Raw genomic sequence first — 17,893 nt, forward strand, 5'->3', positions numbered from 1 at the left:
TCCATGTAATTGCATATGTAATACATACATAAAATATCTATTTAATTAATTTGGATAAGAAAAATAGTCAAATTAATTATTTAGGAAAAAATATGTGTTAGTTTTCTAAAATATCTTCTCAAATTATAAATTAATCCTCACATTATTTTATTATAACTCATTACTCAAGTTTAAAACTTCAAGTCTAATTTTAACATTACAAACTAAGTTCAAACTTATACAAATAATAATTTTTTTTTAAAAAAAAAAGTTAGGCGGGCCAGCGGGCTTTTGCCAGCCCGCCAAAGTGCGGGCTACTTCAGCCCGCACCGCTGCGGGTTGGCCCATATCCGCACCGCCAGCCCGCATTCCCAGCTCCACCAAGAAGTGCACCCCAAACTATGACATTAGGCTCCATAGGCATTGAGATGATCAAATTCTCAGCTTTTTTTAGATGACCAGTGCGGCTAAGAAGATCAACCACGCACCCGTAGTGTTCAATCTTAGGAGAAATTCCATACACTTGGTCCATCATATGAAAATAGTCCAGCCCCTCATCACCCAGTCCAGCATGCGTACATGCTGTTAGTAGCCCCATGAAAGTTATATCACAAGGCCTCATTCCATGTTCAATCATTTCTCTAAAGCAGATGAAGGCTTCATTTGCATGCCCGTGCATTGCTAAGCCGGTGATTATAATAGTCCAAGAGGTCACGTCTTTTTCCTGCATTGAATCAAAAACAAGCCTAGCATCCACTATGCATCCACACTTTGCATACATATCAGCCAGTGAGTTGCCTAAAAACAGACTCAGCTTTATCTTGTTTCGCTTTATAAATCTATCAATCCACTTCCCTAAATCAAGTGCTCCAAGCTGTGCACAAGCAGACAATACACTAACGAGTGTAACATCATTGGGCACCAGATTACTCTGTTGTTGCATTTGGTGAAATAACTCTATAGCATGGGAATACTTCTCATTTTGGGCATAACCAGAAATCATTGCGTTCCATGAAACTCCATTTCTCTCTGGCATTTTATCAAAAAGCTGGCGTGCTTCATATAACTTGCCCATCTTTGCATAGCCACTAATCATCGTCGACCAAGAAACCGTGTTTTTCTCACCCATCCCATCGAAAATCCACCTTGCCTGATTGGTGTTTCCACTTAAACAATGACCAGAAAGTAAAGTGTTCCAAGATACAATATCTCTAAAAATCATCTTATTAAATAGCTTCTGAGCATTCCCAAGCTGACCCACTTTAAAAGATAAATCCACCAGCGAGTTACACACAAAAAGGTTTGATTCGCATCCATATTTAGTGACAATGCAATGAACCTTTTCACCTTCTACCGGCCAGGCAAGTCCAGCGCATGCCTTGAGAACGGAAGTGAACGTGTACTCATCTGGGTTTGGAGCATCAGGCGTTAACAATTGCTTGTTGAAGTGATATATCGTACCTTGCCAGAGATTGTTCTGAGCAAATGCTTTGAGAAGGGCATTGTAAGCGAAGATATTTGGGTTTGAAAGGTAATGAGTGAAGATTAAAGCACCGTGGTGCGCATTAGCGCGGGCGCCACATACCCCTATGAGCTTAACGGCGATGATGTTGGGGTCAATAGATTTAGAATCGGGAAATAGAGGGAAAACGAAAAGTTGGGCCTGAATTTGATAAAGTTGACGCATGGTTAGCTGTGCACCGCATTTTAGCACCAAGTGAATGGATTTGGAGTACTTGCAGTGGTGTAATAAAGCCAGGGTGGTTATGATGTACTACTTCATGTGATAATTATAAGAGTTCATTTGTAATCCAGAAATAGTAATAGCTAATTTTGCACTTCTGACACCGGAAGGAAGAGCGGTGCCGACCCACGGGAATGAGTTATGACGAAGAAGAAGAAGAATTAGCGGTAGCGGACAGTCAAGGTTGTTAATAGAAGCGGATGCATGAGATTTTAATATAAATGGAGGGAAATGGATGGACTCTTGACCCAGGAGGCAAGCGGAGGGAAGCCAGCTTCAGCTGCCCCCGCCAGATTTTTCGTGTCCCGGAGTAGGTTCTTAAAACACTATGGGGATGACGAGAAAGACGACAAATAGACGACTGTCTCATGGCCTCTAGCACATGTCAAGCCTCAGTTGGCACGTGCACAACACAAGTACTCTATTTATTTATTTTATTTGTTTAAAAAACACGTCCTTAATATAAGAATTAATTTTTGAGTTAGTTTTAATTTTGAATATAAAACTCATTTATTATATTTATTAATTTTTTTAAAATTATCTTTATAAATATTCTCTCAACCACAAGTAGAAGAGGGAAAAAAATATTAAAAAAGATAATTATAATATTTTAAGAAAAATATATTACTTTTCTTATAGTTAATTAATTTACTTAACTTTTTTAATTTAATTAAATTAGTTAAATAAGTATTATATTAAATATCATAATATTAATTAAGACAATTTCATCGCCAACTGGGAAATTTGTAGGCCGCCACGAGCAAAACCGCTCTTTGCTTTGCTTCAGAGGTGGCTCGGTTCAAGGAACCTGGCCGCGGAATAGGTCATAGCGAAATTCTACCACGTCTCCTGCTGTGGCACTTTATAAGAAGCACAGAGATTGTCTTGCAGTTAATCTTGGGAAGGGAATAGAATGGGTATTCCGTCCGAGCTCAGGGATATGCTCTCGCAGACAAAAGGCTTCTTAATTGCTTCTCCAGCTGAAGAGCAGAAGATTTTGAGGACTAAGCTATGCACTGATGGTATCATTATTTTTTATTTTATCTGATTTGAGACTTGTTCGTATTGTAGATCATTTACATGGAGCGTGCTCTCTTTGTTTTCTGAGAAATCTTGGGAAATGGTGGGAATTGAAATGGGGCGATTTATATTTTTGTGGTTCATCTTTTTTCGGAGTTTAATTGTGTATTTTAAACAAGATCCCTGTCTACTTGATTGGTTTGAATGGGAACCACGTGATTAATGATGTTATACGAATTGCTTGTTCTCTGATTTGCTCACCGAAATTTATCTATTAAATTTAATCATCATCTTTCATATACGTTTAAATAACACTTTACCCTTATTGAATTTTCATGAAAGTGTATCTCTCTAGTTGATTTAGAAAGGCAAATAACAACTGCTTTGATTGATGAGGGATCTCCTCATAATAACCAAGAAAATAGGGAAACTAAGAAGCTGGACATCCTGCTATATTATTTTAACATCTTGTCAAATGACGCTCTAAACTGGACATCATCATTCATGTTATCCTTTGCTTCAATTTCAGAAGGAGTTCGTGCTGGATTTAGGGCAGCTTCCATTGCTTGCATTGCCAGTGCTGTTCCCACGGTATATTTTTTACTTTTTAGATTGTTGGTCTCTTACTTCTAATGGCGGTGCTGAACCTCTTTTTAGTTAGAGTTTTCTTTTTTAAAGGATATCTGTTTGTTTTCTAGGTGTAGCATTTTCTTTTTGTGATGAGATACTATATTTTGGTGATCTTGCTGTCATAAATCATGCGAATAATTGGCGTTAAAAAAAAATCATATTAGTAAAGTATTTCTGATAAGTCTGTGTAGTTCTCCCCTGGGGGAAGTAACTTAACCCTCAGTGTCATTCATTAATTAACAATCACTAGTTAAAAGTTGGAATTTTTTCTTCTTGTTCTGATCCTTGCCTTTGAGCGATCAAAATCATGATATCAGCAATTTTAAATTCCATGTCTAAATTCTTTGTTCGTTAGACAGCTGTTGAACAGTTTGGTATTGCTCTGTTTTTCTACATCATTTCTTTTGTGGCCATATTTGACTGCCCGAAATTGCCTGTATGCTGTCAGCTCACAATCATATAGTGATGTGGTGAAATTATTGAGCATCTTAATGCCAATACACCACAGATGTCATTGTCATGTAGGAAAAACATTGTTAAATTGAACTTTCACATGACAGGTTTGAGTAGAGACTTTTTTGAAGTTTCGGAACTAATCTTCTGGGCTACAGACTTCTGGCACTTAATCAAGAGTGTGATGTGGAAATCTAGTGATTACTGATGCATGAACGTTTGGCTGTCACTGACAGTGATATGTCGCGCGTGAAAATAGCACCCAATTTTGCTTCATCTCTAATATTATATTCTTCTATTGAAGTTTATTTCATTCTTGTCTTCAATTTTCAGTTGGTTGCAGTCCGTACAGTTCCCTGGGCTAAAGCAAACCTCAATTACACTGCTCAGGCACTTATTATTTCTGCAGGTATGATGTCAAATTTATATAGTTCTGAAAAAGGTTTACCTTAATGCTGAAATTCAATCATGAAGGACTAGGATTCATTTTGTGCTGCTGATCTATTTGGGAATAAAACGCGTAACCTATTTACTTGTCCCTCCCGTCATCCGAAGTTTGAATTCATTCACATAATTAACATCAGATTCTTGTTTCCTGAACAGCTACAATTGCTGCGTACTTCATCACTGCTGATAAGACCATCTTGGAATGTGCAAGAAAAAACTCCCGGCTTGAGGACTCTTTGAGACGCCAAAGATAATCAACAATTCTAACTTCAAAACCACAACTTGGACGTCCTTGTCACAGTTCTACTTCTTGTAATGGATCTGCATCTGACTAGCCCTACTGCAAATTTTTGTTTTCCTCTTTTGTATGAGCTTATAGATTTGTGTTTTTGAATAAAAAATGTGTACCATGGAATTTCCATTTCCTGTGGCTACATGAAGTGTAATTTAAGCTGCCCTTTTTTGGCATTGCCTTGTTTTCTGTGTTCGCTATTTACTCACCCTGGCTAAACATTCCGCCTGCTACCTATGACTATTAACCAGAGCGAATCGTAATTGGAAAAATTCAGTGCCGATACACTAAAAAATTATTCGATTGAAAGAGTCATCAGCTTGGTCTTTTGTTATTTATGCACGATTAAATGGATTGAATGGTCAAAATATGTGCAGCAAGAGATGAAAGAAAGAAATAACCGTCTTCAGTGATGAAAAAAGCATGACTGAAACTAGGATGCCTTTGATCTGTATTATTACACAAACCTGCCAAAATGCCTGTTAAAAGAGCATCGTAAACAACCTTGTCAATTAAGTTTCAGGTTCATTCCAAAGGAATCTCGTTATGCAACGAAATTCAAGATGCTTCGTGCGAAGGCAGAGACAGTTCGTTTCGAGGTAGGTGATCCACCCCTACCCCCCAACGTGGGTTTGTTTTAGGATTTTAGTTGTCTGATGTTAAGCTTGGATTCAAAACTTTATTTGGCAAGATCTAACATGCCAACGGACTGGGCTCGACATACGGATGAAATTCCAGCGTACCATTCTCATATTTTGTTGTTATTTGATACCCCTATATGGAGACAAAGCATAGAATTTGGAAACATAGATAGTGCCTGGCATAACCTTAGGAAACCACACTAGATTCAATAGAATGTACTATAAAATGACGATCTTAAGGTGCAACGAAAAGGTAACTGAGAACATTATAATATGAAGAGCTTATAGTTCTGGTTAAATTTTCTCGTACAAAAACACTGCATAACCTTCTATGGCATGTCTATATTAATATCCCACTTCACTTTTCTGTTTAGGGTCAGAAATACAGGGGAAAAGCCCTTACCCACCTAGCTTCTTCCTTGATCCTCTTGAGAGTTTCGATGGATACAGTTACAGCTACAGACAAGAGAAGCAAAGCTACCAGCCCTAATGTAGCTTCTGCAAAAGAAATCCCTGAATCTGCATTCGTCGTATCCTGTTGTAAAGACTCAAGCCAGTTTTTGGAATCAACATCGTCATCACATTCATCAGATGCATCCTCATTGTCTTTGTCATCCTCGTCCTCATTTTCAGATGAGCCTCTGCATGATTTTTCAGAGATGTTGGCTCAACTTCCCATCAAGTAAGTGCCTTGAGAAAACTTCGAGCCTTTTGGGCATCATGCTTAATTTAAATTTTGTATATTCCTTTGCTCAAATGAATCCCTTTGTGTAATCTGCAGGAGAGGGCTTTCCAAGTTCTACGAAGGTACTCCCTCCGTTCCTTATTATAAGAGACAAATAACCGAATTACGTGATCAAAAAAGCAGTCAAAATTAGTTAAGAACAATCAATGTGTAAAAAATATAATTTTTTTCCCAAAAATACCCTCATTAATAAAGAGAGAGAGTATGAGAGAGAACAATTAAATTATTAAAAGAAAGAGAAGTAGGAGGGAGAGAAAGTGTGAGTTGGAGACAATAAATATGGGTAAAATAGGAAATCAACACAAAAAAGTAGAGACAATTTTTAAGTGTTTCTTATATATAGAAACATGCCATAAGCATCAAATGTTTCTTATAATAAAGAACGGAAGGAGTAAATCCAGAGCCTTCACATCCCTCTCAGACGTGAAATGTGTGGAAGATTTAGCGAAGCGGCAAATTCCTCAAAGGAAGAGAGCTCAAAACTCGCACAGTCCCAAGGCAGTCATATCAAAGAAGGCTTCGAAGAGCTATTTAAACGTCTCTAGTGTCTAAATGGAGTTAGTTTCCAGCAGCTTTTATTAGGACTGGTCTTAATAGTAATTACAGCTAGAGGCAGCAAAGCATATTACCAAATTGCTTCTACTTCTGGTTCAGGTCCCATTTATGGAAGAAAGAAAATAACATTATCTCGCTGAATTTAAATCATCTTTCATCCCTTCGTCGCTCTTGCATGCTATAAAATGTGTTGATGGTATTGAAATTTTGAAATTCAAGTGGAAAGATGAACAGTATCAGTTAATAGCATTATTAATCTTGCTTTACTTTTCGGTGGTCTATTTATCTTTCCTCTTGCGCAGAATCTACAAATACGTGTAAACGGAAATGATGATTTTTTTAATATTCTATATGAAAATACTCGCCTGTGCTATTTATAAAATACAGAAAATGTTTTTTTATTCTATTTATAAATCATTTCATTAAATTGTTGTTATGAATATATTATTTTGTCCTTATTTTTTATAGTATAGATAGTTATTTTTTAAAAAAGATATATATATTAAATAAGGACAAAATTAAAAAAATACTCCTCCGGTCCTTATTATAAGACCCCATTTGACTTTTTATTTGGTCCTAATTATAAGACCCTAATCCATTTTGTCTCTTATATTTATGTATTTTTTTTCAAGATAATCCTTCTAATAATGATAGTTTTAGCTAATATACTTAATTAACAAGGATATTTTAGGAATGACAATACTTATTTATTATAAATAACCAACTTAACTTACTTCCTTAATCTTCTCAAATAAGTCAATTGGGTCTTATAATTAGGACCGGAGGAGTATATTATATTTTAATGAAGCAGTTTAAAATATTTCTTAATTTATGTAAAATATGCTAAAAGTATATTATAAATAGGACCAGCAGAGTAGTCATTAGGCCAACCTAAACATCTTTATATTTCCTTCAATCAAAATTTCCAATCAATGAAAAGAAGAATCGACGTAGGATGAAAATTTTAAAATTACAATAACTGAAAATTGAATACATTTTGTGGATAACTTACTAAATTTCCGAAAAGCTTATCTGAAAACTTATTTTAAACATAAAAAGTTTGGTCTTCCAGAAACAATTTTTATTTTTTAATCTCCTAAAAGAACGCATAGAAATTCCCATATCAGAGACACCATAAGCAAAAGAAGATATCTTCCCATCTATCGACCAAGATAGATCAGCTGGCTCCGAGAAAGTCAAGACAAGGCCCTCACATAATTACCTTCGCATTGAATCTATAATGTGAATTGTTTAAGGAGTTAGGATGACATTGATTTCTGAAACAATTTTATGATAAAAGAACAACCGTTAGGGCGCAAGAACTTGATATGACGTCCAATAATTGATCGCAGTTATGAGTCTATGAAGTAAAAAATGAATACAGACCCTAATTTAAGCAATGAAGTTGTTCTTAGGGATTCACGGATTCCCCCTTCTTTATAATTCCTAAATATACTGAATTCTAGAGAGTAAAAAGGAAGCAAGGCTAACAGGCCTTTATGCGTCAGCCATAAGTTACCGATTATACTTGTCAATGACATGTGTGAGACAACAATTTCTTCCCCTTTAATTCTTGGAAGAAGGAAAAAGTATCTTGGAAAAAAATTAATTAGGGGCAACCGCTTTGACCCCTCAACAATTATTCTGCAGACTCTCTCATTCCAGTTTCGCTGGAGCTCAGAATGCGTATCGGTAAATGGCGTCAGCAACACCATCTTCGTCATTACTCACACCTATTACATTGGCCACTGCTTTTGTCTTTTCTGCTCCATTACTGAGAGCAATGCCAAGAGAAGCCAGCTCAAGCATCTCGATATCATTTTCTCCATCACCAATAGCCATTATCTGCAAATAAGTAATTAGAGGTGGGGAAATGCACTGATGGAAGTCAATATAGCCACGTTCTTAGACGAGAGAATTGAAACCGCGCCTCAAATCTGATTTACATCACAGATCAACAATTCTGGAACTGATATTTGTCCTCTCAATGTATGCTTGAAAATTTCAGAAGATATATGCCAGGCCAAGTGATATGCAATCGGGTCATTGAACACACTAAGCTAGAATATGGTTGTGTACTTTTTAAACAGTGAATTAACTAAAATGTCTGCATTTCCCATTTAACATACTAGATTTTTCTTACATGAAATATTAAAGCATACAACGCTATCAGACACATGAATAGTGTTATCGTTAGAGTTCCCAGGAGAAACTCCCCCGTAAAATAAACACAAATGCCAACAAGCCAAGAGAGAGAGAAAATGCAAAAACCATCAGAGGAGAAACAAATCAGTGCGCTACCTCCTCAGCGGTAACCCTCAAATGATCTAAAAGGATTTTTACTCCATTCCCCTTTGAAGTTCCCAAAGGTACAATTTCAAGCATGTCTGGCACAGCTTGAACAACTCTGGCACGATCAGATGTTGCCTCTGACCAGTGTGGCCGCAATGTGCTAGCCACTCTCTGAGCAGTGTCAAAGAAAATCATTTTCTGCAGAACCAAAAGACTAGTGTTAGCAAGAACCCAAAATGACACGGATAATAATAAATTAGGTCCTTCACTACAGTTGTAACAATTCTAGACCTTTAATGGGCTTTCTGGGAAAATGATAACAGTGAAATTCACAGACAAACAGATGGACAAAAGATGAACATGACACCTTGTACATGTCATTTAGGGCATGACTTAAAAACAGTTTGGAGAATAGTCCAGAGGGTAAGGAGGCACATGTTTGCTTTTAGTGAGTTTCTAGAGGAAGCTAGCTGGGGAAGATCAATACAAAGCGGGGATTGTGAGATTAACCAGGGAGGCAAAATCTGGAGAAGGCTTTGGGGAGATGTCTAGCAACCTTGGTTTACCGCATTTTCTCTTTTCTCTTAGCCATTGGCACGCCCACCATTGCCACTTAATCTTTGCAAAGGGTTCTGTTTGAGTTCCTTGTAGTACCTTTTTCACTGTTCCTTAAAGAAATTGAAGAAATATCATAGAATTTTCATTTCAGCTTTCTGGAGTTCCAGTAGTGATGTAGGTAATTAATCTTGAATATCATCAAGCATCCGTAGGAACCCTATTCATGAACTCAAACCAGAAGCAAATATTTTGGCAGTGCCTACCTGTATGTCAGCAGCAGCCAAGAGATGTTCAGTAGAAGGCATGATCTCTGCCTGCAAAGATTTTTCACATAAATAGAAGGGAATGACGAACAGAATGCAAGAAAGAATATACAATGTTGTATTACCTTGGGTTCATGATATACTGTATGCAATGAATCAACCAGTGGGTGATCAAAAAGGGTTAAGCAGCGCCCCTCACAGAATGCAATAAGTGGAACCTTATTTTCCAAAGAGTAGATGCATGCCTGCAATTAAAAAAGCGTACTTCTTTCTCTTAAAAATGACAATAAATTTTCCATAGAGCAATGAAATTAATAATAAATAATTAGATATTTTAAATTTGTTGGTTTTATGACTGAGATATGAAATTAGTTTCCATGGATACATGAATAAATCCATTCTCCTAAAACTCAGACTATACACTGAAATCGTTATGGCAGATGAAATATAAGCTGGTTCCACAAGTGTTCTGCTACAAAGTCAGAAATAGATTTGGTACGCACACAAAGAACTGTGGAATACGGAGTTAACTAGTGAGTAGCTCACAATTACAACAAAATCCAAGAGGACACAGTTCTGCATGATTGATCCAAGAAAAATACTTCTTATTTTTTTTCTTTTGGGTGAAAAAGAAAATACTTGTTTTTCACTTTGTAAGATGAATTAATTTACAGAAAATGGTAAAATCTCACAGGCATTAAGACTAAAATTGATATAAATTACCTCTCTACAGACATTTGGGTCTAAGTTGCTTCTAAAAATTTCCCGACCCTGTCTACCATAAACAAGCAACCCCTGAAATCAAGTGGTGCACGAAATGCAAGGCTCAGCCTAAAGCAGGGAACTTATACAGCAGGCAAAATTATATGTAAGATCAAATTCAAAGATTTCATGCTGTTTAATATCAACATAAAATATAGCATTTATACAAAGCCACATTATTTTATAAGTTATGAATAACATGACTCCCCTCTCCTCAAGTTTCACGCAATTTTTTTACCCTCAATCTTTATCCACACATCTTATTGGGTTTTTGTAATTTTTTTAATTCTTTCCACTTTTTTGGCATTTTAGTAGAGTTTAAATCCTAAAACATGTGGCTAGAAAATCTTAAAAAAAAAAAAGCATGATTTTCCAAAAACTTAGATTATTATCTATTCCATGCATCGTATGGGGAAAAATATGTAGTTTACTTAATATGTAGTTTAAGTGCTTTCAATTAGAGGAAGCCCTTTAAGTGTCTACGATGCTTTATACCATCACTTTATTTTGGAACATACACATTATTTTCTTCTGCTGAATGATGTTTGAGCAGCTGCTCTCCCATCAAGGACTCATATCACTCGGTATATAAATATAAATAACAGAGATATGCAAGTGTAGGTGGGAGCTTAGACTGCCAGGATAACACATGATTTGATTACTTGCTATGCTGACCGTTGGGATTGCCAGTCCAACTCTTTCAAGGGTTTTTCTTTTTGGTATGTTTTGCCCTTTCAGGCACTCTTAACTTTGCCCTTTCCTAGTTTTGGTATTGTTGGACCCTCTAAGAGATAGGGACACCTAAACTATCCACATTAACAGCGAACCAGAAAGAACTGAATAGGAGTTGTTTCATGTAAACACAATTGTGATGCAAAGAAGAATGCAAGCATACGCATGAGAAGAGAATATGACATGGGGCAAGACTATAAGCTACAAATAAGTAGTGTCTTGCTGAATAAATCTTCATCATGAACATCAAAGGTCCAGAGATAAAATAGTAACCTGTAAGAAAACACCAGGGGAAAATTCTGACACAACTCCGTCTTTTCCAGCCAAGTCCACCATCTTAAAAATATCTATAACAGCTGGACGAGCCTATTTCCAAATGTTCAACACTATATGTCAGATCTTATGTCAGCCAATATCGACATATAGTGAATCAGAAATTTTACTGAGACAGACGGTACTAAAGATAAAACATACTGGCCTATCTTAAAAAATTTAATACGATGCAATAACAAGTTTGAGACTATATGAGCTTACTTTTCCAGTAGCTATGACAATTTTCACACCCCTTGACAAGGCTTCTCTTAACGCCATGACAGTTGTAGGAGTAATTTGACTTTTGCTGTTCAACAATGTTCCTTTACATGATACAGGAGACTATTAAAACCCAGAAACAGCACCAAAGAATATATAGAGATTATGTCTCAGCATGATCTCACCATCCATATCGCAGAAGATATAACTGAACTTTGGTTTATAAAATCTAAGACTGCCTTCTTTCTTCCTGTCTTTTGACAATCCAACTGTAAGATTACGTTCCCATATACTTCGATATATGCAAATGACAATATTTCAATAAATGGTGTGTAGGACCAATAGATGATACAGCAAGAGGTATATTGCTGCAGCCTATCAGCAAAAGTACAATTACCATCTGAACTGTATTGGTGAGAACTTAAATTGGTTTCAGCATCGCATGCACTTTGTATTAGTCCTTTTCCTTTCCAACCAAGACTCTTCAGAAGTAGTTCCTCCTCTCTCTCCATTTCAGCTTCAGCTTCTTCACTTAGTTCATGGTCAAATCCCAAAAGATGTAATAGGCCATGAACCTGCATAAATATGAAGTTATTACACTTTCAATGTTCAATTTACATAAATAAATAAAAATCTTAGATAAACCAGGGAAATAGACCCAAGCTTAAAGTTGAATGAGTGAAAGTTTATGGCATAATTTCTTCTAAAATTTCAATAATAAAATAAGATGTAAATATTGCAATTTTTCTTCCTCAGCAGTTTAATTTTTCAGTGCAGGGTCCTTCCTCTTACTTTGTATTTGGTAGCAAAAACATGCAATCCATTGGTACCTGTGCCAATTGGTTTAGCTTTTCTTCTTTACTTCTATGATTTATGATCAGTTTCTTGAGAGATTTGTGATAAATGATTTATCATCGTCCAGATGCATGATCGTTCAAAGGACCAACCAAAAGCACCAAAGTTACATCAATAATTTAAATAAATAATTTTTTTTTTTTAAAGCGTTCCCGCAATTTAAGCTGTGGTCACGCAAATGTGAATTTAAACATGCCTGTACGAGAGGAAAGATAATATCAAAGGGCATGATAAACTTCAGCATTCATCAGACAGTCGTTAGAATTTAATTAAACCAACCAAGAGGATGCGTATCTCATCAAGAAGAGTATGCCCTCTTTCCTCTGCTTGTCTTGCAGCTGTCTCCACGGAAATGACAATATCACCCAACATAAGCTGCAGATGAGGGAATCCATCAACAACTTAATGAAAGTTCTGTTTTTTTCATTTATTATAAAACGAGCATAGAGCATCAGCTAGAAAAATTCGCATTCTTACAATAGGAAGCTTGAGCCCAGGGACATGTTGTGACATTGAGAGAACGTCGGTGGCATGATCCTCATCCCTCCATTCCTTGTTAAGTTTTTGAATAAATTCGTCATTGCAGAGAAGCACAGATAATTCAACACTTTCGAACCCACCAACATCAGTTATAGCAGGATCTCTTGTTTTATATGCTGAACCTTTCAAACCATCAAATGCCACCTTCATTGCCATTGGCACATTTAGACGGAGCATCTCAGCAATGCCCTGCAGTCAGATAAACAAGACAGAAATGATAAGGTAATTATTCAATCATCATGTAGAAATGCAGATAAAGTGAAGCGTTAATTATTCAACAAAACTTAATTAATTCATTGCTAACCTTCCAGCTTCACATTAGCATCAATACCTTTATCTTTTCAATTATCAGATGAAGAATTAAAGCCCAAAAGCAAGAAAAGAGTATCTTACATTATCACTAAAGCCATAAATCTTAAAAACGTAAAATTGAGGCGCGGTATACCAATATTTCATCATCGTCAGGCAAATCTTCTTCAATACAAATGTCGACACTGAGTTCTAACTCCTTCTCTTTATTCTTCGGTGTTCGCTTCCTCGTCTTCCGATACCCCCTCTGCTCAGCGCGAGCTCCCCCGAATGCACCCAGATGATTGCCTCCGCTTCGACACAGAACATGGAACGTCCGACCAAAAAGAAAAGATTTTGAAGACAGGGAAGCATGTAAACGATTCGTAAAATGAACAAAACCCGGGTGCAAAGAGGAATGGATAGACGTCGCATTGTTCGTGGTCGGGCAGATGGGAAGTTGGGTGGCGCCCGAAATAGCACGCGCCATGGAGAAAGCGGCGAGTGAAGGAGGCGAGTGAAGGGGGCGAAGGATAAGAGAAAGACGAGGAAGCATAGAGAATGCTCCCAAGAAATTGTAGGTTGCTGGCTTTGAGTAGTTTTGAACGCTTGAGGCTAATGTGACAGTGACCTGAGCCGAAGGAGGCGAGAGATGATGCTGCCTACCCCAAGCAGAGGAGATGGTTGGTGTCAGATTTTGGGGAATTTTGGGCTGTTAACGACCAGGTAAGCAGCGTAATGCTATGTTTTCATGCTGCTAAGAGAATATACAGAAATAAAAAGTTTGTAACGGCCAAAAAAAAAAGAAAAAAAAATAAAAAGTCCATTTTATTCACTCAAATAGACACTAAACAACAATTAAATTCTTAAATATGTTGTTAACTAAAAAAAATAATATTTAATAATTCTATTAAGCGTTCTCTTTGATTTTCCTCGGCTCTTTATAAGATCTGTAGGTTTTAAACTAAAAATGCAGATTAAAATATCATATTCAAGAAATGAACCAACTGTGGTTGCTTGCATGCATGAGTTGGTGCATAATTGAATGAATGCAACATGGACAAAACAACATTTCCTTTTCTGGCAAGACAGCAAAGCAGCCTTTAATAATGAAGAAACTAAATAATCACACGTATAAATAAAATATCTAGGTTTTGCAATAATCATGCACCTAAATTGGGATTTTATCTCAGTGTAATGTCAATCGAGTTACATGAATGGAGAAGCTTAAGCAACGAAGGCAGGTGAAAAGGGGAGACTTGCTTTGTCCCATGGCAATGTATGTTAGTGTTTCATAAGATTCTTATTTTAAAGGAAAAAAATATCTTGCTCTAGAAATATCTATTTACAGGCAATAAAGAAATGGACAAATAAACACATGGCTTAAGAATTCCTGCAATGATGTTTAATCCTGCCATAAGAGACATTGAAGTGGCCCAAAGTCAAAAATCAGATGTAGTATAAACGATAGAGAAGATTCTAGCTGAACAACAGCACAACAACTGTGAAAAAAAATTTAATATAATCTTTGGTTTTTTGACTTTGTCCTTGTTTTAATTTTAGTCTATCAAATTTTAAATTATATGCTTTAGTTTCTTAAATTTATCTCTGTTTAAAATATTAGTCTCTATAATTTCATAAAAATCTAAACCATCTTACCCCTTAAAGGACCAAAACCCATCATCTTTTTATCTAAAATATTGGTCCATGTAATTCAATATAAATCTGGACCATTTTGCTTCTTGATGGACCAAAATGTATAGTTTAAAACTCGAAAGATTAAAACTAAAATAAAAAAATTCTTGAGAGACCACAAATTGTATTAACACAAAAAAGGCCTATCAATTTAGTGATAAATTAAATGTATACTAAAAAATTAACAACCATGCACACATATGGGCCGGGCCAAGCTTGCACGGATCCCACATCAACCCAACATCATGCCGCACCTGAGAATCGTTTCAGTTGGACTGTGTTTCTGTTTCAGGCCCAGGATGTGAACGCCGAAAATGAAGTGCTTCGCAAGGAGCTTCGAATGCGCAAAGTACAAACAAGCCCTTTATTTTTTTTATTTCTCTTACTTTTATGTTATATTATATGGTAAATTTATAAGAATAAATAAAATTAAAAAATTAATATGGTAATACTACCTCTACTCCTATTTATAAGAGCCAGTTGACTAATTTGAGAAGATTAAAGAAGTAAGTTGAGTTAGTTATTTGTCATAAATAGGTGTTGTCTTTCTTAAAATATCTTTGTTAATCAAGTGTATTGACTATAACTATCATTGTTAGAAGGACTATTTTGAAAAAAATGTATAAATATGAGAGATAAAATGGATCGGGGTCTTATATTTAGGATCAAAATGAAAGTCAAATAGGATTTTATATCAATGACCGGAGGTAGTATGTGATAATTTTTTTCAACTTTCATAATTACATCCTTCATTTGTTTTGATAATGAATGTTACCTCATGCTTCTAAAACTATGTGAATAAGATTTCTTCCCAAAAAAGGGAAACTCGGAAAAAATAACGAGTGAAAATTTCAGCCCTCAGCCGCCCTCTGCAATAATATCAACATGACGAGATATGATAAAGCCGATTAATAATGACATATGACGCCATGCTAATATCTTATCATTTTAATTTAGGCATCGACCTATGTGTTCTTCCTCTCCCCATTTATTATTGGAGCTTCCCTTTTTTGGATAACTTATGCCCTGGTCATATTATATTTACCCGATACGAATCATACTCCATGTCCAATTGAGCAGTATCAGAATATTCTCGAGAAAATAATGAAGTGAGGCTGAAAATATTAAGGAAAAAGTAGTAAAATATCTTGCAGGGTCACGGAGTACATAAATCAGGCAAAACAATGGAATTGCCTGATCGACTTCTTTTTTTTTTTTTGTTACTCGGGATTTTTTCCCGACCCTCTCCTTGGGTGTTTGATCGATCGAACTTGTTAGTTCCAAGCGCTCCCGTTAGCCCACCGTGACCCCGAATCTGCTGGAGTCCACTCCTCCGTCTTTCCCCATTCTGGATCTTTCCTTTTTGGCGCTCTTCGCCGTCTGTCTCACTCTACCGACTGCTCCTCCTTTGCTCTGCTAGCATGTTTCAATCGTGATCTTCCCCTCTTTGCTCTGCATCGCTGCGCGTTTGACCTGTTTCAATCGCACTAAAAAGCTTCAATTTTTGTCACTATCTTTCGACGTTTTTTCTTCATCTCCTTTCCTCTGTTGAACCCCTTCGCAGACCTCTCAATTTTAAACTCTCCAATCCGAAAGTGCGAGGCTTCAGTTCATAGATGCGGAGGATCTGCAAGTTTCTAGCCTCGCATAGTCGTCTTCTGCGATCATGTGAGTGAGGCTAGGTACTGGGTCCGTTCTAATCTAGGTCTTGAGTGCCCCGAGCGCTTCCTTGGGTGGGTACTGAAATGGTGAGTCCCCCGAGTCCGAATGTTTCTTCGACTCCGCCAACTCAACAAGGGAATAAGTATGGGATCACGAAACCCATCTCTCTTGCCGGTCCCACGGAGACTGATATCTATCGTAACATACAATTGGAGAAGGTAATTTCCGAGTATCATTGGATAGATATTATTTCTATTATCAAAAACAAAAAGGATTAACTTTTTTCTTTCATCAGTTTTTGGTTGATGCCGGGCTATACGAGAGCAAAGAAGAAGCTGCAAAGAGAGAGGAAGTTTTATCCCGCCTCGATCAGGTAAGGCTTTCATAAACTCCTATTTCGTCCGTTTCTCCATTAGAGTTATCTTCTTGATTTAGGATCCTGCTCCCCACTAGTATGATTATTTTCTTTTTGGAGGATCCTATAAATCATTTGGCATGTTGAGTGCCCCATATTTTTGTAGCTATAATTTTGAGCTTAAATTGTATGTCTGCTTCAATGCGGCAAATGCATTGTCATTTCATCAGTTAAGGATATTTTTATTGAAGCAAGAGAATAGCATGTTCTTGGTTGATTTTTGGCTTCGAGAGTGGCTGGCCACAAAATGCTTACTTAATTCATATCTTTGTGCTCTCAGTGTCATTTTCAAAATGCATTATGTGCCACCCACCACGGGGGGTTTCAACATATACAGGAATTAACGAATCTTTAGTAGTAGAGTGGTTGTCATTGCATCGCAGGGCCAAGGCAAAATCAATGCAGCTTGCACTATGGGCTTATGTATACAGCAGACTATCTACTCATGCTACTTGTTTGTCAAGCTTGGCTTTGATGTTCCCTAGCATATTTTATATATTGAAGAAAATTACTTCAAGATGTTCTTTTGCCTCATTGGAGATTGACATTGTATAGCATCTGGTGTTGCATGTTGATGAGAATTGTTTTGAGGTGGTACTGTGCTCTTAGTCTAAGGCGTTTTATTTTGGCATACGGGAATAACTATTGTTTCACTATTATCAAATATGGCTTATTTTAGTGAAGAAGTTGACATGATATGTAGATTGTAAAAAGCTGGGTGAAGCAGTTGACCCGTCAACGAGGCTACACTGACCAGATGGTGGAGGATGCAAATGCTGTCATTTTCACATTTG

General features: G+C 36.7%; 3 protein-coding genes across 3 annotated transcripts; 1 reads left to right on the forward strand and 2 right to left on the reverse strand.

The window, feature by feature from the left end:
- Nucleotides 1-298: 298 nt before the first annotated feature.
- On the reverse strand, nucleotides 299-1,666 carry LOC114747932 (pentatricopeptide repeat-containing protein At4g18840-like). The gene has a single exon (XM_028936280.1). It carries the CDS (start codon nucleotides 1,664-1,666, stop codon nucleotides 299-301), a length of 1,368 nt encoding a protein of 455 aa, XP_028792113.1.
- Nucleotides 1,667-2,493: 827 nt separating this feature from the next.
- On the forward strand, nucleotides 2,494-4,752 carry LOC114747934 (early nodulin-93-like). Its single transcript, XM_028936282.1, has 4 exons — nucleotides 2,494-2,745; nucleotides 3,273-3,334; nucleotides 4,160-4,235; nucleotides 4,430-4,752. The coding sequence occupies exons 1-4, from the start codon at nucleotides 2,637-2,639 to the stop codon at nucleotides 4,525-4,527; spliced, it is 345 nt and encodes a 114-aa protein (XP_028792115.1). The 5' UTR covers nucleotides 2,494-2,636; the 3' UTR covers nucleotides 4,528-4,752.
- Nucleotides 4,753-7,840: 3,088 nt separating this feature from the next.
- Nucleotides 7,841-15,008, reverse strand: LOC114747931 (endoribonuclease YBEY, chloroplastic). Its single transcript, XM_028936279.1, has 14 exons — nucleotides 14,987-15,008; nucleotides 14,677-14,738; nucleotides 13,485-14,039; nucleotides 12,977-13,228; nucleotides 12,779-12,874; nucleotides 12,042-12,219; nucleotides 11,830-11,898; nucleotides 11,648-11,748; nucleotides 11,387-11,479; nucleotides 10,343-10,414; nucleotides 9,745-9,864; nucleotides 9,620-9,670; nucleotides 8,808-8,996; nucleotides 7,841-8,351 (listed from the first exon to the last, which is right to left on the reverse strand). The coding sequence occupies exons 1-14, from the start codon at nucleotides 15,006-15,008 to the stop codon at nucleotides 8,184-8,186; spliced, it is 2,028 nt and encodes a 675-aa protein (XP_028792112.1). The 3' UTR covers nucleotides 7,841-8,183.
- Between the last annotated feature and the right edge of the window lie 2,885 nt (nucleotides 15,009-17,893).

The sequence above is a fragment of the Neltuma alba genome, unplaced genomic scaffold (assembly GCF_004799145.2).
Source record: "Neltuma alba isolate B1F8T4 unplaced genomic scaffold, ASM479914v2 tig00005512_pilon, whole genome shotgun sequence".
Lineage (NCBI taxonomy): Eukaryota > Viridiplantae > Streptophyta > Magnoliopsida > Fabales > Fabaceae > Neltuma > Neltuma alba.

Excerpts from the sequence above, each read along its gene's own strand:
- LOC114747932 (XM_028936280.1), bottom strand. The coding sequence starts at position 1,666 with ATGCGTCAACTTTATCAAATTCAGGCCCAACTTTTCGTTTTCCCTCTA.
- LOC114747934 (XM_028936282.1), top strand. The coding sequence starts at position 2,637 with ATGGGTATTCCGTCCGAGCTCAGGGATATGCTCTCGCAGACAAAAGGC. Across the intron at positions 2,746-3,272 it reads GACTAAGCTATGCACTGATG|AAGGAGTTCGTGCTGGATTT; the intron begins GTATCATTATTT and ends CTTCAATTTCAG. Across the intron at positions 3,335-4,159 it reads TTGCCAGTGCTGTTCCCACG|TTGGTTGCAGTCCGTACAGT; the intron begins GTATATTTTTTA and ends TTCAATTTTCAG.
- LOC114747931 (XM_028936279.1), bottom strand. The coding sequence starts at position 15,008 with ATGGGTTTTGGTCCTTTAAGGG. Across the intron at positions 14,739-14,986 it reads GGGTTTTGGTCCTTTAAGGG|GATTAAACATCATTGCAGGA; the intron begins GTAAGATGGTTT and ends CTCTTATGGCAG. Across the intron at positions 10,415-11,386 it reads CCCCTGGTGTTTTCTTACAG|GGGTTGCTTGTTTATGGTAG; the intron begins GTTACTATTTTA and ends ACTTGATTTCAG.